Here is a 23,158-nt window from a genome sequence, read left to right on the forward strand (position 1 = left end):
GCTAAATTGTTAAAAAGACGGAGGAGTTTTAACTGGGCATAGTGGCTCATGCCTGTAATCTGAGCACTTTGGGAAGCGGAGGCAGGTGGATCACTTGAGGTCAGGAGTTCGAGACCAGCCTAGCCAACATGGCGAAACCTGTCTCTACTAAAAATACAAAAATTAGCCAGGTGTGGTGGCGAGCACCTGTGATCCCAGCTACTCAGGAGGCTGAGGCACGAGAATCACTTGAACCCAGGAGACAGAGGTTGCGGTGAGTGAGATTGCGCCACTGCACTCCAGCCTGGGCGACGGAGCAAGATTTAAAAAAAAAAAAAAACAGAAAGAAGAATTCTTTTTGCACTGGTATAGGATAATTTCCAGGATGTGTACTATTAAGTAAAAAAAAAAAAAAATCGGTGCAAAACTGTGTATATAAAAATCTTCATTTGTGTAAAGTATTGTGTAAAGTATTCATACTCATGTATTAAAGGAATGTATATATGGTGATGTGCTTTTGGATTTGCTTGGAATATCTGAAAGGACACATAAAAACTTGATAAATCGGAAGAGATACAGATCAAAGGAAGACTTTGTTTTCATTATATCTTCTGATACTTTTAAAATGTAGTGCTTGTATTACCTGTGTGAAAAAGTGGTTCTGTGTGTGTGCATCTCCTTGAGATGTTCAGAACTTGACCTATATGCCATTTTACAAATGAACCATAATTTACTTAACCAGTTCCCTACTTTGGACATTTAGTTTGTTTCTAATTTTGTGATTACAAATAGCATATTTCTATAACTATTAGTGATCCTTCCCTGAATCAGTTATGTCATGTGATTTGCAGAATGGCAGTTTTAAAAATTCTGTTACTGCTTTTACCTTCAATAGCTGGCATTTTTCTAGAAATAAAAGCTTTAACTCATCAACTAGAGATAAACTGTAATTCCTTCCAAAAGGCAAGTTAAAGACTTATTTCTTCCCTTTAATTATCAATATTCAGAGCAAGGAGTTGGTATAATAGTCACTTTTGATGCCAGCAAAATGTTTTACAGACAAACACACATATATAAACACAATAGACTCATGGATTTTTTATTTGTCCAATATTATATAGTAATAGTTATTATTCTTAATGATGTTCAAATTGTCCTGAATTTGGCCAACAGAAACTCCATTTTGACACACTCCAGTAATCTCAGAGAATTTCCTCGCTTTCTAGAACAATAATGTGTCCCAGGCTTACCTTTAACTTTCCTATTTCTGATAGGGGGCCATTTTAGTAGAGAACGTCATTAGAGACCATCAGTTTCCTAGAGAGCAACACTACAAACTGGGCAGCTTTAAACAATGGAAATTGATTCTCTCACAGTTCTGGAGGCTAGAAGTTCAGAATTAAGGTGTTGGCAGAGGTAGCCTCCCTCTGAAGGCTCTAGGGAAGAATCCTTTCTTACCCCTTCTCGATTCTGGTGGGTGTTCACAATCTTTGGTGTTTCTTGGCTTGTGGCAGCATAACTCCAAATTCTGCCTCTCACTTTTCCATGGCCTTTCTCCCTCTGTGTCTTCAAATCTCTTTCTCCTTATAAGGACACCAGTCATTGAATTTAGGTCCTATCCTTATCCAGTATGATCTTAACTTGATTATATCTATAAAGATCCTATTTGCAAATAAAGTCACATTTACCAGTACTGGGGGTTAGGACTTTAACATATCTTTTGAGGGAACACAAGTCAACTCACAACAGAGACCCAGATCTAGTTGTGTTCATTGCAGTTGGATATCTTTACTTTTAGGTCCTTTCAATGAGCAGAGCTGAGAAATACATTAAAACAAAAATTCATTGGCTCATTTTCATACTTCCAAATTTAGCCGTTCTTTTTTGATTATATTTGTATTTCTCTTAACTCATACTGAGCTTCCTGATTTCTAATAAAACTTTATCCTACTATATATATATGGTAGTCTTAAAATTGCAGTACCAGTGTTACTACTAAGAACTAAAGTATGGGCCAGGTGCAGTGGCTCACACCTGTAATCCCAGCACTTTGGGAGGCCAAGGCAGGTGGATCACTTGAGGTCAGGAGTTCAAGACTAGCCTGGCCAACATGGTGAAACCCTGTCTCTACTAAAAATAGAAAAATTTAGCCAGGCGTGGTGGTGTGCACTTGTAATCCCAGCTACTCGGGAGGCTGAGGCAGGAGAATCACATGAACCCGGGAGGTGGAGGTTGCAGTGAGCCGAGATTGCGCCACTGCACTCCAGCCTGGGTGACAGAGTGAAACTCTGTCTCAAAAAGGAAAAAAAAAAAAAAAGTATGGAGTGAAGGTTAAGATTTCCCTGCAGTTTCTTTTCTCCTTAGTGTACAGCCCTGTAAGTATACACATGGAGTGATGTGTTCAAAGGCAATTTGAAATCATTTTTCTATAGGATTAAGCTACCAGCATGACCTAATTAGATTCATTTGTTTCATTTTGTTTTAGATTTTGGGGTTTGCTGTTTTCCTTTTGAGTTTATTCTTGAAATTGTGAAATGTGTATATAGTTGAAAGGTTGAAACCGAATAAAAAGATACACTCTTGGAAATTTCTTTTCTTTTTGTTTTGAGAGTTTTGCTCTGTCACCCAGGGTGGAGTGCAGTGGCGTGATCTCAGCTGACTGCAACCTCCACTCCTTGGTTCAACCAATTCTGCCTCAGCCTCCTGGGTAGCTGGGACTACAGGCACACACCACCACACCTGGCTAATTGTTTTTTTGTATTCTTAGTAGAGGTGGGGTTTTGCCACCTTGGCCAGGCTGGTCTTGAACACCTGACCTCAGGCAATCTACCCGCTTTGGCCTCCCAAGGTGCTGGGATTACAGACATGGGCCACTGTGCCCAGCCCCATTTTCTATTTCATTGCTTTCTGTTTTTATTTTTTATTATTTCCTTTAATCCTGTTAACTCTCATCAGTAACAGGATTAATTGTTTTTAGATTCTGGTTTATCTTACTATTGTTTCTTTTTGCAAAAATAAGCAAATATATGTTTGCATACTTTAAATATTTAATCTTCTTTCTTACATCAAATGCAGTATATCATATCCTCTGTTCTATACCTTATAATTTTACTTAACATGTATCTAAATTTTAAAAAAAAATTTTTATTTTTAGTGGAGGTGAGGTTTTGCCATGTTTCCCAGGCTGGTCTCGAACTCCTGGGCTCAAGCAATCCACCCACCTTGGCTTCCTGCAGTGTTGGGATTACAGGCGTGAGCCACCACACCTGGGCAAATTTTCTAAGTAAACATTTATTCGGTAGAAGAAATATATCAAGTTAATTATCCCCTACATTTAAAAATTCTAGAAAAAATCATATTGTATTACAGGTGTAGCCCTTCTTCTTTGATTAATAGTAAAGTTATTTTGTATGCTTTATGTTAAAATTGTCTTTTAAAGTATTATTTGACCTTTCACAGATTCAAAGTATTTTAATTAATCATAATATTTGTTTTCTTTTTAAGGCCCCTTTTTTTCACAATGTGGGAAGTGGAAGCCCTTTTGCTGGCTCTCCTACTCTTTTAACACTTCTCTCTGATATCCTTGTGAACATCCTTGCTTTCTCGAAACAACAGATTGTCCACACCCGTCATAAAATTTTCTTACCACAAGACATGGAATCAGCTACTCTGAGAATTTTTAGGCCTTTTTCATTGAGAATAATATTAGAGATCAAAATTGGGACTCTTGGGTTCGCAGGGCACATTAGAGTTGTGGACAGTGAAATAGTGCTACTTTTGGGTCATTTTTTGCATTTACTGGGAAAGGTATTTCTTTTTAAGTACATCTGTTTGTACTGTTTTTTTTTCTATTTTGAATTCCTATGTCCTCTATATTGAATTTCATATTCTTTATATATGAAATTTCACATTCTGTATAACATACCTAGTTGATTTCAACCCCAAATTCAAACTCTAATTGTATGTTTTTCTTTTAATAATTTTTCTCTTCTTCATCCACCATATCATCACATACAATGTGTGTATTTCTCTTATAATTTGCCAACTCATGCCTTTTGTCCCTTTTTCTATTGGGGTGTTTATATTTTTTATTGCTTAAAAGACCTTTATATATTAAAGATACTACCCTTTTCTTAAAAGGTTAAAAAAATAAGCACTTGACATATATTTGATATGTTTATGCCTGTCTCTTCTTTTTCCTCAAGATTTTTTGTGAACCACTTTTTATGAAAGTTGACCCTTTACACAGGTTTGAACTGCACAAGTCCACTTATACACAGATGTTTTTCAATAAATACAGGAAAATTTTTTGGAGATTTGCCACAATTTGAAAAAAAAATCACAGATGAACCGCATAGCCTAGAAATATGGAAAAAATTAAGAAAAATTTAGGTACATGATGAGTGCATCAAACATATGTAGATACTAATTTATGTGTTAATTGACTATTTATGTTATTGGTAAGGCTTCTGGTCAACAGTAGGCTATTAGTAGTTAAGTTTTGGGGAAGTCAAAAGTTTGGCTGGGCACAGTGGCTCACCTGTAATCCAAGCACTTTGGGAGGCCGAGGCAGGCGGATCACTTGTGGCCAGGAGTTTGAGACCAGCCTGGCCAACGTAGTGAAACCCTGTCTCTACTAAAAAGACAAAAACTAGCTGAGTGTGGTGGCATACACCCGTAATTCCAGTTGTAATACTTAGGAGGTTGTAATACTTAGGAGGCTGTGTAATACTTAGGAGGCTGAGGCATGAGAATTGCTTGAACCCAGGAAGTGAAGGTTGCAGTGAGCCAAGATTGTGCTACTGCACTCCAGCCTAGGTGACAGAGCAAGACTGTCTCAAAACAAAAACAAAAACAAAAACAAAAAGTTGTACGTGGATTTTTGACTACACAGGGGATTGGTGCCCCTAACCCTCATGTTGTTTAAGGGTGAACCATTTGGTTTTTTTTCCCATGTATAGCTCTAAGTAGTACATTGTCCTTATGAAGATGCTTAATGAAGTATGCACTTCTGTATATAACATGTGACTCTTACACGAATGATCTTCCTAAGACAAGCCCCTTTACTAATAGTAGTGGCCTCATAAACTAAAAATTAAATTCTCAAGTTAGAGGGTAAATAAGGGAGTCATAGGTTAGCCACCTGCCCAAACAGACCATGTGGTGTTTCCTAAAGGCTGCTTGAAATGAATTCGGGTCTTCTAAAATTGCTATACCTTCTATTTATGCATCTAAGAATAGATCTATTATGCCCTACTTAAAGTTGTGATAAAAGAAGATGACTAAAAATTTCTCTTGGTGCTTTTTAGCACCAAGAGAAATTTATTTTACAGTGTCAGTCTTCAAAAGAAACTGACTGGATATATCTGAACTACCTTAAAGTTAACTTGTCTGATGATGATAGTGGTAGTAGTGACTATCCTATAATAAAGCTTTCATTGTGACAGGCCCTTTCCTAAGTGGTTACATTCATTGGGACTAATACTCCTCTGTACTGGAAATCTTAAGCAAGATAGATGTATACCTGAGTATGGCTGTTAGTCCAGGATGTGGAAGATCTCTTCCTCACATTTGAAGGCATTATTAGACCTAATTACCTTGTAGGATTATTATGAGAGTTGGAAATAGTATCTAACCCAGAGTCTTTTACATAGTAGATGTTCAATAAATGGCCGCTACTTTTATTAAATGTACTTTGTCATTTCTTACCATCATAAATACCTTTAGTCCAGTTTTAATCTCTGCTCACCTGCGGGCCACATATACCTCCTGAAAACAGATACCTAGAAAGTTGATTCAGCCTAATTTAGGTTCCGACTGGCTGTTTCTTTTCTTACAATAAACTCCTTACCTGATTGTATTTTATTTCCTTGAACATAGTAATTTTTCATTAATAGAAATTAATAGATGTTGCATGCAAAGAAAGGTTGAATTCAGTTAATGAATAGTCCAGAGCCCCCAGAACAGTACAGCTAATGAATTCCTTTTCCTGTCTCTACAGACATGCCACCACTGCTCTTTGAGGTGTCATCCCTGGAGAATGCTTTTCAGATTGGAGGCCATCCTTGGCACTACATCATCACACCTAATAAGAAGAAACAGAAAGGAGTTTTCCATATTTGTGCCCTAAAAGACAATTCCCTGGTAAATGAGTGATCAGACTTTTTATTAGCAGATTTGTATCAAGTTCTTTATTTTCTACCTCTCAAATAGGCCCACATTCCTAAGAATTACTTTTTTATGCATTTGTTTTAACAATTTGCAAACAATTTAAAATACAGAAGAATACAGACAATATAGAAAACATTTGTATGTATCACCCATAATTTAAAAACATTAACATTTGAAAATTCTTATAGCAACAAGAATTTTATAGTTTTTTTAATCTCACCAATCTCCCAGCAAGGAATCTCATGTAAAACCTCTCCACAGTGGGAATCACCAATGGAATGTGTTCACATTGCTTCTGAAATTGCTGGTGGAATGTGTTGTTGGTTCTGCTTCTCCATGGCTTGTTGCTCTTTGCCTTCCAGAGCAGAACCAGATGGAACTCTGGTGGTCACAGTGTAGGTAAATTGAAGCACTTTGAATTTTTAAGGATATTCTTAAGTTATTTATGGCAGAGTAGGTAGAAATGGTACGTGGCAAAACAATGGAAATTTCTACCCTTCGAATTCATTTTTATTTTCTTTTTTAAAATGGCTTAGGTGTTGATTTGTCATTTAATAAACATTTATTGAGGGCCTACCATGTGCCAGACATGACTAAGGACACAATCTCTTCCCTCAAGTTATACTCTTAAAGGAAACATGTAGAAAAATAAGATGCAGTGTATTAAGTACAGTGATTGTGATAAGTGCAAAAAGTGAGTTAAGGGGGGAGTTCCATTTTTATTTTGTATTGCTGATTATGTTTTTTGTTGGTTAGTTTGTTTTTCGAGACAGGATCTCACTGTGTCATCCACGCTGGAGTACAGTGGCACAATCACAGCTCACTGTAGCCTCAACCTCCTGGGCTGAAGTGATCCTCCTGCCACAACCTCCTGAGTAGCTAGCACTATAGAAAAATCACTCAAGCTTTAATTGTTGATATTTTTTCTCATTTCATGTGGACATGTCAGTGCAACACTACTTTTATTTATTTTTTATTTATTTAGAGACAGAGTCTCACTCTGTTGCCCAGCCTGGCGTGCAGTGGCACAATCAGAGCTCACTGCAGCCTCAACCTCCTGGGCTCAAGTGATCCTCCCACCTCAGCCTCCTGAGCATCTGGGACTATAGGAGCGCACCACCATGCCTGGCTACTTTTTTATTTTTTGTAGAGATGGGGCCTCGCTATGTTTCCCAGGGTAGTCTCAAACTCCTGGCCTCAAGTGATCCTCCCTCTTGATATATCAGAAGAATTTGCTTTTTTTTTTTTTGAGGCAGGTTCAGCTTATGCTGACCTTGCTCAATCAGTCACTGTTGGCTCCAGTGGCTTTTAGAGTCACAGATCACCTTTCACCACGCACGTTACAGATCACCTTTTACCATGTTGCAGATCAGCATAGCGTTGGGTCCATTTATCCACTTCCCTTGATGTCATGGCCATCAGGGGACAATGTGTCTTCTAGTTTTCTTTTGTAGGAGCATTGTTCCCTTCCATTTACCCAAGTACTTATCACATGGCAGCTCCTATTTGGCCCAGCCCAGTGACATTCTCTTTTATAAAGGACTCTCTAAGGGCTGTTTTCCACTGTGACAAGTCTTGGTTTGATTGGTCACCTCCCAGCAAGTGGACATCATTCAGCCACCAGGACCTGTCACATCCCTTTTTCACTTAACTTTGGATCTAGTGAAATCCTGCACAGTTCACATTCTGGACATTTAACACGTATTCTTTTTTATAAGAACTGATAATACCTATTATTTCATACACAAACACACGCACACGTACAGATACAGCCGGCCTTCTATATCCGTGGGTTCCACATCTGTGGATTCAACCAACTATGGATTGGAAATATTCAGAAAAAAAAGGATGGTATAAGGGATGATGTGCATAGATGCATAGATTATATGCAAATACTGCACCATTTTATATAAGGTACTTGAGCATCCGTGGGTTTTGGTATTTGTGAGGGGTCCTGGAAGCAATCCCCTGTGGTTTCCAAGGAATTACTTTAAATCTAAATAATGGCCTTCAACATGTATATCAAGCATGCTTGTCACATACTCTCCTTCTATAATAACTGATTATAACATTTATTCCAATCTATATTTCAGCATACTCTTAAAGAGCTGCCAAATTCAGGGGAAGTTTTTAGTCCTTTTATCACAACTTTATCACTGTGACATTGCTTTAATGATTTGTATGCCTATTAACTCCCCACCTGTTAGTCAGAAGAGTAGATAACTAAAAAAAAGTAAGCAGCCGAACTTAAGATTTCAGAAAATGTTTCATAGCTTTCTCTATTAAACTGAGCTTTAAAATCTAACATTTGAGCAAATAAAAACAATAGAAGCTGATAATAAGCTGCCCAGTATTTCACACAAAAATCTTTTTTTCATATTTTAATTAGATATTACAGTAAAGAGAACAATCTCCTAAAAAGATATGTATAGTGTGTGCATATTGTGTATTAAAGGAGCATCTGGAGCTAATACCATCATGGACACATTAATTTCAGTGGTTACAATCAATCAACATATTTAATTACATTAATTTTCTTTTATGTAAAATGCAATAATACCACTATTTCTATTAGATATAATTAGGATTCTTGTAGAAATTCTTGAAAAATTGAAACTCATTCATTGATTTGATACATAAAATGTATTACATTCCAAAAAATTTAAAAATCATGAGGCCAGGCACAGTGGCTCATGCCTGTAATTCCAGCACTTTGGGAGGCCTAGGCAGGCAGATGGCTTGAGCCCAGGAGTTCAAGATCAGCCTGGGCAGCATGGTGAAACCCTGCCTCCACAAAAAATACAAAAATTAGCCGAGTGTGGTGGTGTGCACCTGTGGTCCCAGCTACTTGGGAGGCTGAGGTGAGAGAATTGATTGAGGCCAAGAGGTCAAGGCTCCAGTGAGCCAAGATCACACCACTGCACTCCAGCCTGTGCAACAGAGTGAGACCCTGTCTCAAAAAATAAAAAATAAAAATAAATCATGGCATAGAAAGCACTTACAATATAACCCCAGCCTACCTCTCCAGTATCATGGCTGGATGCTACTTTTCAGTTTAATTTTACCTCCTACTCATGTTTATATGCATACTATATGGATTAACACTTCTATACTTTTGGTTTTTTTGTTTGTTTTGTTTTGAGACAGGGTTTTACTCTGTTGCCCAGGCTGGAGTGCAGTGGCACGATCTCGGCTTACTGCAAGCTCTGCCTCCTGGGTTCAAGCCATTCTCCTGCCTCAGCCTCCTGAGTAGCTGGGATTACAGGCACACACCACCATGCCCACTAATTTTTGTATTTTTAGTAGAAACAGGGTTTCATCTTGTTGGCCACGCTAGTCTCAATCTCCTGACCTCAAGTGATCCACCTGCCTCGGCCTCCCAAAGTGCTAGGATTACAGGCGTAAGCCACTGCCCCCGGCCGATTAACACTTCTGTACTTTTGATTTTACTGTCTCTTATTTGTAGCTATTTTCTACTTATCCTTTAAGGCTCATTTCAGCCTTTTTTTAACTCCCAAAATTCTGTTCACTTGGATATCTGGTGCATGGGTCAATCACTTATTGGAGTACAGTGGCACAATCATAGCTCACAGTAACTGCCTTATTATTTTTTGTTTATGTTTCTGCCTCCCCCCAGACTATAAGCTTCTTGATGACAAGGATTATGTTTAATTGATGTGAGGTATGAATGCCTAGTCTGATACCTAGAACATAGTAGCCTATCAATATATGCTAATGGAATTTAAAAGCTTTAGTGTTTCAAAACTCATGAATATCTAGTAGGAAATATGGCATCATTTCATTTTACATTAGAGAAATTAAATTAAATGACTTCTGTAAAGCCAGTGAAGTTAATATATCCAAGTTGGCGTTCGTTCCCAGTGCTTCTGGATATAAGGTAATACATTTGTGTACACATGTGATAACATATCAGATGGTTTTTTTCTTTATTTTAATTTCTAAATATACTACAGTGAAATCTCTTCTTGCCTTAAAAGCTAAGCAGTATTAGATCATTTCCTCAGATATTAGAGTTCAACATTTGACTTATCCAAGATTCTGTGACCCATGTCTGAGGCTTTAGGTTTGTTTACATGTTCATTTTTTGTTATCTGCTCTTCTGATTGAAAGATAGTTGGGGATAGGGAAGAGAGGAAGAAGTTGTGGAGAACTGCATGTGCATGATTATGGCAGAGTTATATAATGGAAAGTCCATGGATTTTGGAGTCAGATCTGCTGTTTAGTAGGTTGAAAATATTGGAAAAGTTCAGGTGCAGTGGCTTACGCATGTAGTCCTAGCACTTTAAGAGGCTAAGGTGAGAGGATCACTTGAGGCCAGGAGTTTGATACCAGCCTGGGCAACATAGCGAGACTCTATCTCTATTTAAAAAAAAACAAACAACATACACCAAAAAAAATTGGGCAAATGATTTATTCTCTTTGTGTATCAGTTTTCAGTACTTCCTTTGAGTGTTACTAAGATTAAACGAAACAGTGCCTATAAAGCATCAAACGCAGTTCCTGACACAAAGTAGATGCTTGAGATATGGTATCTCTTGTGTTATTACTCCTGTTTGTGAGATATAGGGTATGTTACAGAACAAATCCATGACATTTCTGAATTTAAATGTTCAGAATTTCTCAAATTTGCATGTCCTCATTTGGCCCTCAAATATATTCCACTTTAACTGGTTAATATTTTTTCTTCCGTGTACCTTTGACCTACTGATCTATCACTTGGGTTAGATTTGTAAAATCATTTGATTTTCCCTTAATCTTTGTCTTTAATACTTTTTTCCAACTTCAGGCAAAAAATGGGATCCAAGAAATGGATTGTTGTTCTCTAGAATCTGACTGGATCTATTTCCATCCTGATGCTTCTGGTAGAATAATACATGTTGGTCCAAATCAAGTCAAGTGAGTAATCTCATTAGCACTTGAAAGTTAAGAGCAGCTTTTGGTAGCATTTATTGGCATCTTTATTTTTGCCAGCGAACTAGTGAGCCAATTAATGGAAATAATTAGCTTGTTGTTGGGTGCTTCCTCAGAGACTGGCATACAGAAAACCTGAATTTATTCTTTGAGACTCAACATTACTGTTTGTAAATATTAAATTTGAAAACGTTATTTGATGGATGATATGCAAGTAAAAGGGAATTACAGACTGGCCCTTTCTCATCAGGTCTTAGTTAATCCTATAAGGTTAATAAGAAAGAAGAGTATTTGTCTTTGTTCTGAAAGGCAGCCTAGACACAGGAAAGGAAGTAGATTGTTTGAAGTAAATCTTGTTTTATTTTGATTGGTTTCAGGGCACACACAACTCCCACAAACTGAGCTCTCCTTCCCTTAAACACTTTTCATTTGGCATCCCTGACACCACAATTCTGAATATTTTCCTATTTCATCTATATTTTTTAGTTTGCTTTCATGTTCTTCCTTCTCTACCCAGACTTTAATTGTTGAATGTCCATAGTTGGGTCTTAGGCCCTCTTCTTTTCTCACTATTTCCATTCTGCATGATTCTATTTATTCCTTTGGCTTCAAGATCATGTATACATGAGAACTCCAAAATGTATATACTAGCCTCAACCTCTCATCTAAACTCATTCCAGAAATCTTGAATCATTCCTGATACCTTCTTAGCAATTTGTCTTTCATCAATGTACATACATTTAAACACAGGCATTCTCTTTCTCTCATACATACACACCATATATCCTCTTAATCCAGTTTATTTTGCTACAAAATATTTTTTAAATCTGCCTATTTCTGCCCTTGGCCACTGTCTTCGTCTTGGCCAGGTCACTGTCATCACTAGCCAAGGCTACAGTAATAGCCCACTCCAGGGCTCCAGGATCACTCTTGCGCTGTCTGTTTTCTTCTCAGCAGCTAGCATGATTTTTAAGAACATGAAGAAATATAAAAACCTATGCAAGTGAATTCAAATGCTTTAACCTTTTAATGGCTTTTCATTGCTCTTAGGATAAAAACCAATATAGTTAGCATGGTCCGAAAGACCCTCCTTCAACTCAGTTTACTCTAGTCATGCTGTCTTTTCAGAAAACTGAGGGCCTGTTCCCTCTGTTTGGAGTCTGTTTACCCTACCTCTTCTGCCTAATTTCTATTCATATTTTATGGCCCAGCTTCAATGTCACTTTTCCACAGACCTTCCCTGATGCCCTTGTTAGATTTGCTTGCCCATCATATTTTCATTGCACCCACTGTGTCGTCTTCCTTTGTAGCACTTAGGGCAACTTAAATAAATTATTTTTGTGATCTTCTGCTTAAATAACTTATTTGGTATCATAAACTCTATGATGACAGGGAAAGAGTCTGTTTTGCTGACACCTATGACCCCAGCACTAAGCATAGCCCTTTGCACAGAGTAGATGCTCAGTATTTGTTGAATAAGAAGAGAAGGGGCTGGGCTTGGTGGTTTAGGCCTATAATCCTGCACTTTGGGAGGCCGAAGCAGGAGGATCCCCTGAAACCAGCAGTTTGAGATCAGCCTGGGCAACATAGTGAGACTTCGTCTCTACAAAAAATAAAAAATAGCCAGGCATGATGGTGGGCACCTGTAGTCTTAGCTCCTCAGGAGTCTGGGGCAGGAGGATCAGCTGAGCCCAGGAGTTCGAGGCTGCAGTGAGCTATGATTGTAGCGCTGTACTCCAGCCTGGGTAATGGAGTAAGACCCTGTCTCTTAAAAAATAAAAAACAACAAAGGGAAGTGTCTGCCTTTATTTTTTATGCTTCATGGTAATCAGTCTACCTCTCTGGATCTATTTAATATAAGGAAGATGAAAGGATTTAATGAAATAAGATTATTTTTACACATTTTAAACTGTGGTTCCGCTTCAGTAAGCCTTACTTTTAATGTTTGTTACCACCCATATTAGTTTGAACTTAAGAAAACAAGGCCCACAAAGAGTGTATGGCCTTTTGCCAGGTTTTACAATATAAGCATTTAAAAATATTGCCACTAAAAAAACTAAGTGAATAATTTAAATTATTATTTGATCTCTTGGTCTTTGGGAACTCTGAGGTCTCCAGCACTCTCTGGACACATAGCTGCTTCTCTCTGCTGTTCTTTTTTTTTTGCATTTGAGACTTTGAGCTTGTAAAACATTGTGCTTTTGAAGCTTGTTAACAATGTAAACAGATTTCTGTGGGTGGTGAGCAAATTATTTTATTTTCTTTTAATAGGCTTGATCCATGAGGCCATTTGCACTCCAAACCCCCAAATCTTTAAATATAACCAATCCTAAGAAAAAAGAATAGTATTTTCAGTTGTAGTTTTTAAATATTAATCTATCATGAAAACTCTTAGTTTCTATTTAGGTATAGATTTCATTGCTGATTGAATTTCTTTTTAGTTAACCCTAAGTGTTGCTCATAGATATCTCATCCTACTTCAGAAATAAAAATGCAAATATCTGCTTTAATTGTTAGAGCTGAAATGTTAGAGACCTGTTACAGCATAGCAGAGGTAAGGTTCTTCAGAGTAACTTTCATTAAGCCAGTTTGGAAAATAGCTTAGGCCTGGCCAAGCTGATCATTACCTACTTCAGTGGCACCTGTTGTCACAGTTCCCACGTTTTTCTGTTTAACAGAATCTCCAAATTTGAAGGAGTTCATGGACATTTAGTGATCACTTATTAGTATTGCAGACTAATCAAGAGAACTACCTCAGTGTTACTATAATTTTTATTTGTTGAGTTTTATTTCAGTACTTAAACTTTGGCACTTTGATGGTGTTTTGAAGTCTTAGGTTCTCAGAATCCTTTTTCCCTTCTCAGAGTTTTGAAGCTAACTGAAATAGAAAATAATAGTTCTCAGCATCAGATCTCTGAAGATTTTGTCATTTTGGCCAACAGGGAGAACAATAAAGTAAGTCAAGAGTACTTTAAAATCCTTTATATATCATTGTCTTTCTATATAAGACTATAATATGCTAATATATTTGCCTTTGAGTGTAGCAGAAAACAACAGCACAGCCCTATAAAAGTCTGTACATTTTGTCTACATGGGTAGCCAGTTTTAGCCCCATGTACATTTCAGATTTAAAGAAAGTTGACTATATTGAGTTTGTCTTTTGCTGATTTCCGCTTCTTTTCTGAGTTTCCTTTTAAGTTTTTATTGATGAATTATCAACCTTTGGGTCTAATTAATTGTGCAAACTTAAATTTAATTGGGGTAATATATAAGTCTTTAAAAATCACATACCATACTTTAACTCCAGATGGTACTTTTCTTTTAGTGTATAAATTAAGACCACAAAGAAAATTATGGGGAGAGCAATTTCAAAAACAGATCCACTTTTTATTTGCTGTGCTATATACTAAGGCAAAAGTCAGGTGAATGAGGCAGCTAATCTATAATCTTTTAAATAATTTTTTTTTTGCCCATTCTGGCATTTTAGCCATTAAAAACTTTAATGAAGTATTTTTGAGCCGGGCATGGTGGCTCACACCTGTAATCTCAGCACTTTGGAAGGCCAAGGCAGACAGATTGCTTGAGTTCAGGAGTTCGAGATCACCCTGGGTGACATGGTAAAACCTGTCTCTACAAAAAGTAGAAAATTAGCCAGGCATGGTGGTGTATGCCTGTAGCCCCAGCTACTGGGGAGGCTGAGCTGGGAGGATCACTTGAGCCTGGGAGGCAGAGGATGCAGTGAGCCAAGATTGTGCCACTACAGTGAGGCAAGATCACACCACGGCACTCCAGCCTAGGCGACAGAATGAGACCCTGTCTCAAAATATGAAACGGAGGATCAGAAATCTGATTCAGAATTTTCTCAGTTGAGGAAAGAATTGTGGATGTGGGAGAAGGGTTGGTAAGTTTTACCAAATTTGTTAATACAGTTTTACCTTTGACTGCATGTAATAGAACTTGTCATATCTTTTTATTTCTTTCCATATGATAGAATGAAAATGTACTCACTGTTACAGCTTCTGGACGGGTGGTAAAAAAAAGTTTTAACCTTCTGGATGATGACCCAGAACAAGAGGTATTGCTTTGGCCAGAGATGACAAACCAAACCAGTGTGTCCTTGCATTGTGAATTTCATATTAATACTTCCCCATATCCTGGGGTAGAGGTTGGGGTTGAGGGGTTGCAGGCAGGCCAGTTGGGTGGGGTTGCGCATGCTATTTCAACCAGTGCAAACCCATCATCCTCTCTTTTCATATTGTAATTATTCTTAAAGTTTTATTTGCAGAAAAGTTGATAGGACCAAAATAATTTGAAAACACGATTAGCTTATTGTTTTGTTTTGTTTTGTATTGTTTTGTTTTGTTGATGTGTATATTTTCTAGGGAAATCTCTTAAGGGAAAATTCTTGAGTTATATCCTGAGGACTTTATGGTTTTTGCCTCATTTTTTACTTGCTAGACTTGAATATGTTTGTTAATGTCCATAGTCCAGAGGAAGAGGATGTGAGGGCGTGATAAATCAGTTCAGCTCTTATCTTCAAGTTGGTTTTATGAGTCACTGAACTAATACATTTTTATCCCCTTCCTTTAAAAAGGCATTGGAAGTATTTATGAAATCAACTGATAGTGATCATGCTTTAAACATATAAACCATTGTGTAAATTCTAAATCCATTTAGACTATCTAACTATATTATTTGTAGGACCATTTTTAGGTAGAAACATTAGAGTGGCCTTCTAAGGACAGTTTTTGAACTTCTTTTAAAATAGGTTAGAGGTGGCCCAGTATGTAGCTGTTCTCAAAAAAACACACAAAAAAGTATTATTTTGGACCACACAAACCTATTGAGAACAAAGAAGAAAGCAACATACTCTGCATATAAAACTGTATTCCAGAAAGATGTACTAAAATTTCCAAAAGGTAGCATAATTCATTAAGGGGGGAGAGGTGGTAGCAAAACAGGAGATGCTCTGTATCATGAGATTAAAAAACAAAATATTTTAGCCTGTAAAGGAAAAGTTTGAAGAAATAGTGACTAAAATCTATAAAATCACAGACACCAAGGCAAGAAGTCACCCTTTGAAGTTTGACCATGGTAAGGTGAAGGCAAAAAGGAAATAACGTAAAAGTCCATTTTAATAATCAAACGTAATAAATCCATATAAATTTTTATGTCTTAAGGTGGTAAAGGCAGAAAATGTCAGTGGATTAGAGAGCAGTTTGACCAAACGTAGGTGAAGAATTAGTGCATAGTGATTGAGGGAAACATGCTATGCCTGTCTTTAAAGTTGATGCCAGGCATTCAGCCAAGATGTACCTTCCTGTGGTCTATTCCTGGATGCTTGGGCACTGATCTGCTTTCCGTGCAAGGTTTCTGGAGTCTCAGGTTTTCTTCCTTGAGACACAGTTCTGGGATTTTTCTCTCTTTACCATAGCTAACCCTCTTGTCCCAGTCCTGTTCTGTGGGTTGGATTTCATTTCCTAATATTCTCCCTCAAGTATAAGCAGCCATTTTTGCTTTATTTAAAAAACCAAAAGGATTTTTTTTAAAAGGTGGTAAAAAGTCATAAATAGTGTATGATGGGTTATCCGTCCTTCTAGAAATGACTGTGTTTTTCTGGTGTGAGAAATTTCAGAGCTCAGTGAGCAGTCTTTAGGTTTCAGGACCGAGCTTCATGTGTTTAGTCCTGTCCAGGAATCAGCAAACACACTTGTGAGAGGCAGCAGTTGAATACTCTTTTAAATTTAGAGAATCTCTGATTTGCTGTCACTGTAGAGAATTTCATTTATACTTTGAGATCTACATAGACTTGGTTTTGTTTATCAAATCTGTAGGATACTGCTTAACTCTTGAAAATCTTGGAGCTGATGTTTTACTAGGCATATAAACAGATACATTTCTACCTATTATTCTTCCCATTCATTCATTCTTCTCCCATATTTTTGTAAGTAATAGAATACTTAAACTATAAATGCAGAAATAAGCCTACCTGAATAACTGGATTTTGCCCCTTTCCCTCTATTTTATCTATCTATCCCAAAGACTTTCAAAATTGTGGACTATGAAGATGAGTTAGATTTGCTTTCTGTGGTAGCTGTTACTCAAATAGATGCTGAAGGAAAAGCTCACCTGGATTTCCACTGTAATGAATATGGAACTTTACTTAAAAGCATTCCACTAGTGGAGTCATGGGATGTGGTAAGTAGAGTCCGTGGAATACAAAGTTGTAAACCTTTTCTTTATAGGTGCCATTTATTAGAACAGATGTTATTGTGTTCATGTCAGTCCAGACTCACCTATGCCAATGACCCTGTGAAAGAGGTTATTGTCCTATATACAGGACAAAAGAGTACTTCTTAAGCCTTCCTCCCCTGGGCACTAGGGGATCCTTACCAGTGGCCTTAAAGATAAAACTTCATGTGTTTTCCTGAGACATGTTGTCTCTTTCCCTACCCTAGTCTTTGATTTTCTTTCAATTATAAATTTGGAAAAATTTTTTAAAATAAGAGAATATGGTAATCCCCACAATTATTTAATAGAGACCATATCTAAGCATGCGGGATTCCCAGGTACTCTTGTATACATTTGTCTGATATTTCAACTATTATAGAATGTCAAAGTTGTAAGGAACAATAGACATCATTTTATCCAGGTCTTGTTTTATCAGTGGAGAACCTGGGAAGTTTGGCAACTCATAAATGATCACACAGTGAGATAGACAATAGCAGCGTTGGCAATAGAATCTGGGTATTTAGACTCCTGGGTCCAGAGTTCTTTTTATTCTCTATATTTTGTAGAATGCCTTTTTTGTTAATAATCTGCATATCCACAAATAATGAAAAATAAACCTCTTTCTAGCAACTATTTTCTTCTAAGTGTATGTTTGAAGATCCCTAGCATAGGTACTGTGACATTTTAGTAACACAGTAGTGAATATGGCTGTGTGAAAAGGACTCCATATGATTGTGTTTTGTTACAGACATATAGCCATGAAGTCTACTTTGACAGAGACTTGGTGCTACACATAGAGCAGAAACCCAACAGAGTCTTCAGCTGCTATGTTTACCAGATGATATGTGACACTGGGGAAGAAGAAGAAACCATAAACAGAAGCTGTTAAAAAGAGTGAGATAATTGTAACCTAAGAGACTTTTAGCCAAACACCCCAGCAGCTGCGTCCAATCCATTTTATTATCTGCATGGCACATTCTCCAGTATTTTCCAAAAAAGTCTTGTGTTGACTTCAGATGACTATGACTTCTTTTTGAAACTCTTGCTGTAAAAGATGGTGAGGACTTCTTTTTTTTTAAAGGTTTTTTAGAATACTGTTCCAAGAAGTTTAGTGTTTTGCAGCTTTGAGCTAGGTGGTAATGCAAATATAAAATGCTGGGAACAGAAAAGGACAGGTTAATTCCAATTGTTGAGGAGTAAGTCATTGATGGGGTGGGTCATTGATGAGTTCTTAAAGGATGGTATGGAATTTTGTTTGTTAAGGCTAGGAAAGACAGGGAGAGACAAAAGTAAACATGCAGAAAGAAATCTTATATCCTCTATACCAAACTTTGCTTAAGGATGAGAAATGAGATGTGTTATGTGAGAACATTATTTTGAGCCCAAAATGTGTCATCACAGTTTTTAAAAATCTTATATATGTATTTATATGTGTTTCATATTTGTATATAGTATCAGGAATTGGTTCTAGTTCCCAAATTATCTTTTCTTCCTTGGTTTTGTTCTCCTGGCTTGATGTTCATATTGAATATTTGTGTTTCTATATAGGCTAATGTAAAAGATTCCAAGCAAACCTTAAGTGAAATTGTTTTCTGATTTGCATCCTGTTTAGCTCTTAATGTATCTAAGGATGTTCTCATCTCACCATTCTACTCATTTAGTGAGTTTTCTGATCTTGTTTAGGCAATATTTGCATACTTATGCAATAAGATAAAGGTACCCTTGCCTGCAGTAGTTCTGTTTCCTGTAGAAGAGTGGATAAAGTGTCCCAGAAGAAGTTCTTACTAGCTTGGGAGTTGCCTGATTAACCAGAGAAAATTTTTGGCTTACTTATGGAACAAGCATTATTTCTTCTTTGTTAGGAAAGATCTAAATATGATCCTTGACTTTTAATAATCATTCTTTAGAATGTTAAATAAAGGCAACCCAAGTAAAGGGAGAAAATGTTTCTTTGTGCTTCCTGTTTGAGAAGTTCAGTTGCTTCCATTTCGCATGTTCTGCACATTTATCCGATGTAACCTCAAAAGAATAACTGGTAATAAGGGAAGGAAACAGCAGCAACAATCATTGCTGATTCAAGTTTAAGGTTAAAATATGGAATTTTTAGCTTGGATGATTTATATTAAAATCTTTCCATTTTTTTTTTCAGTTTTGGCTTGATGCCATGTTAAGAATGATGTGAATTCTTCCCAGTTCTGCCCTGGTGCTAGACATTGCCCCATACTTTCAATTAGACACTAGCTGTATCTAAATAGTCCCACTCAGTAAACTTACATCTTGAAAAACAAGACCAGTAAGAGGCCAGTGAAAGTACTAAAGAAAGAAACCAATGTCGTGTGAGTTTCAAAGCAGCTGCAATGCTGTGTAAAAGTAGAATGTTCATTCTCCATTTCCAAGAGTGTTTCAGAATAGGATGTCTTAAGACTTCAGTCATGTCAGAGATTTTTTTTTAGGTGATTATTGAGTTTCTCCTTCTCCTTTAAGTCATCACCTTCCTTTTATGAAATGATAGTAAGGAACTCGTCTATTCTGAAAGGCATTTGAGAAATAGCTGAATTCCTGGCTGCTTTTTTGCTGGGGGTAGAGGGTGGAATACTTCTGGTCTAGATATAACTTACCACTAAGAAACCCCCAGTATGTCACCACTGCCTAAATCTAACTAGACCAGGGTCCAAATGCCATCCAGGCCAGGCAGGAAATATACCTCATGTGAAAGACAGTAAGGAGTTGTGGGCAGTGTAACAAACAGGAGAGCTATGCCCCAACTAAAAGGAGCAGCTGCTACTGCTTAGTTTCAGCCAGTTGCAACAGTATGTGGGAATGTAGGCTGCCTGGTTGTTAAAAAGATAGATGGTAAAAAGATGCCAGAAGATACAGAAGATAGCAAAGAATGTGGGGAATTTGGATACCACACATAGCGAGAGACAATGAAGCATGCTTCCCAGCTCGCCAGAGTGTCACACAGCTGCTCATTCTGCCACCTGCCAGACATTAATGTCTTCCTGCCCTACCTAAACCCCCTCTTTACCTGATATTTTAATTCGAGACTCTAGTTACATGCCCACCTACTTAACAGGTACTAGTGACAGGTACAAAACATTATGGGTAACAATTCTGAGTGTTTAATGCAAGCCCAGGTGAAGCAGGGTAGCTTCCATCAGCAGGTACAGACGTTAGCTGAAAAGAGGTGCATTCTGCATTGCACTCCTGGATCTAAGTTTCTGTATTCTCAGAGCATCAATGCAGCAAGCTTATTGTTCCTCAATTTTTTACAACATTTATCACAACTCTGGGAGAAAACAAAACAAATCTTATCCTATTTACTATTTGTGCTACCTAGTGAGGAGATACTGCTCTGTTTAGACAAATTAAGACACTTCACATTCTTCCACCAATTGAAAGTTTTGTATCTTACAGTTCTTTTTTAAAATAATATATTTATTGAGCACTTTCTATCTACTAGTCACTGTGATACAGTATAAGTAAAATGGGTTGTCTCATTTAATATTCAGAATAACCACATGAAGTATGAACTGCCATTATCTTTCCCCTTTGTACAAATGAGGAAAGTGAGGCTCACAGAAGTTAATTGGCCCAGGGTCCCACAACTAGTCAGTGCAGAGGTGGGAAACATAACCAGATTTGTTCGGCATGAACTTGTGCCAAATTTCCTCCAAAGCTCTCAAAAGGCAAGGCATGTTATTTTATCCCAATTTAGCATACCAACAACTATAATACTAGATATGTAGGAAAGTGCTTAATAATCGTTTTTTACTGATGATTCAGTGTCTAAATTTTGAACAAATTTGGGTAAGATACAAGTCACACATAAATTGACAGAAAATGTAGTTCTTCATTCAATGGTTAGCAGTCATTAAAAGGTACTTTCCCTTTGTTTGTGGTGATAATCAGTATTAGTAGTTTTCATATTATTTGGCTTCCATATTAATAATTTTTATATTTTCTTCTCCTTCTTACCATGTTTACTTATATCATCCATCTTTTAGAATCCCAGGGAGCTAATTTCTGGTCCCTGTGTTGCTATCAAATCTGTATCTTGCAGAAAGAATAATTTATTTCAAACAAGGGACATACAATAGAAAGATAAGACCTACTGAGGTCTTTTTCCCATCATTTTATTATAAAAAATGTTCAAACATACAGTAAAGTTGAAAGAATTTTATAGTAAATACTGACCACGGGGATTCTACATCTTACTCTACTTGTTTTATTATTTTCCTATCCAGCGTACTTTTTGATGGATTTCAAAATAAATTGCAGTTGCTGATATACTTCCCCCTAGTACTTCAACTGCAGATTATTAACTAGAGTTTAGTATTTATTTAGTTTTTAAATTTTTTTGATTTAAGATTTACCTGCAATAAAATGCACAAATCTTAAGTATAAATTTACTGAGTTCTTGCAGACATATACACCTGTGTAACCCAAACCCTTTCCAAAATTTAGAACATTGCAATCATCTTCAGAAAGTTTCCTAAATCCCTCTCCCAGTCTATCCCCTCCCCACCCCTCAGGTATAACTACTGTTCTCATTCTTTTATATCAAAGGTTAAATTTACCTGTTCTAAACTTCATATAAGTGAAATTATACAGAATGTAATGCTTCTTTCACTTAGCATGTTTTTGAGATTTATTCATGTTGTTGCATGTGTCAGTGATTCATTTCTTTTTATTGCTGAGTATTCTTTTGTATGAATATATCACAGTTTGTTTTTTTATCTTTCTGTTGATGGACACTGGGCTCTTTCTGCTTGTTTTTTACTGTTATGAATAAAGCTGCTATGAACATTCTTAGACAATTCTTTTGTGAACATATGTCTTTATTTCTCTTGGGTAAATATCTGGGGATGGAATTTTCGGGTCCTTGGATAGGTGTATGTTTAGTTTAATAAGAAACTGCCAGACCTTTTCCCCAAAGGATTGTACGATTTTACATGCTTGCAGCAATGTGGGAGACTTCCACTTGCTCCACACATTCTCCAACATTTGTGGTTGTTAGTCTTCTTTATCTTAGTATTTATGCTGGGTGTGTAATCATTTCTAGTTGATACTCAGATTGTTTCTACTTGTGGTTAGCAACCCTCTTGTCAACTTGACCTCCTTCCTTCCCCAGGAACTGCTGAAAACATTCTTTGTGATAATAGTTAAGATACCCCAAAACTCAGCTTGAATTATTCTTTCTCAAACATGGGATACATTGCTCATCAAAGAACCCTGATTCCTTTAATGGAGATCATAGTTGGGAACAACCTGGGTTCTAAGGGCACGTGTTCCACCGTTTCACATTACTACTGGAACTGGACAAAATGGCACTGGAGAAGAGGTCACAACAATCATTATAATAAAAGCAGAAAGGTGACTTTTTTCTTCAAAAGTTATGAGTTCATGTTATCATGTACATGATAACAGGTGAAATCAGGTGAATTTTTTTTCTCTAATATGAGAGCATATTAAACAAGCTGTATCCTTTTCTCACTAACTGTAGTATTCTAGGCCGGATATGTTGTGATAGCAAATTAGTATATTCAAATTTTAGAGGTGCACAAAATTTCAGAAGTATTTATTTATTTATATGCTTTTTGATTCTCGATTCAAGTGTCTTAGAATTTGTGCCGAAGTTTGCAGGTTCAATTCCTTTCCTCATTATAACCTGAGTCCTATAGAAGGGTGAAGGTGGAAAGGAGGGGGACTCTCAGCCTCCTATATAGGCACATTAAAAAACACCATGCTGTGAACACTAAGCTCTCAGATAGAACCCACTGAGATTAACAGACAATAGCAAGGAAAGGGAGGATTGAGATCAGCAATAGCCTGTAATATTTGT

General features: G+C 37.0%; 1 protein-coding gene across 4 annotated transcripts in view; it reads left to right on the plus strand.

Moving 5' to 3' along the window:
* DCAF17 (DDB1 and CUL4 associated factor 17) overlaps positions 1-22,133 on the plus strand; it is a 50,821-nt gene extending 28,688 nt beyond the window's left edge. For 3 of the 4 annotated variants that reach the window (XM_034954482.2, XM_014344012.3, XM_024928023.3), the window contains exons 9-14: positions 5,981-6,123; positions 10,958-11,067; positions 13,947-14,037; positions 15,074-15,157; positions 17,125-17,280; positions 18,062-22,133. In XM_034954482.2, coding sequence (XP_034810373.1) covers positions 5,981-6,123; positions 10,958-11,067; positions 13,947-14,037; positions 15,074-15,157; positions 17,125-17,280; positions 18,062-18,202 — 725 coding nt within the window. In that variant the 3' untranslated portion in view covers positions 18,203-22,133. The remainder of the gene's footprint in view (positions 1-5,980; positions 6,124-10,957; positions 11,068-13,946; positions 14,038-15,073; positions 15,158-17,124; positions 17,281-18,061) is intronic. The other variant, XM_034954483.3, reaches the window with a different exon arrangement.
* The last annotated feature ends 1,025 nt before the right edge of the window (positions 22,134-23,158 follow it).

This window comes from Pan paniscus, chromosome 13 (genome assembly GCF_029289425.2).
Source record: "Pan paniscus chromosome 13, NHGRI_mPanPan1-v2.0_pri, whole genome shotgun sequence".
NCBI lineage: Eukaryota > Metazoa > Chordata > Mammalia > Primates > Hominidae > Pan > Pan paniscus.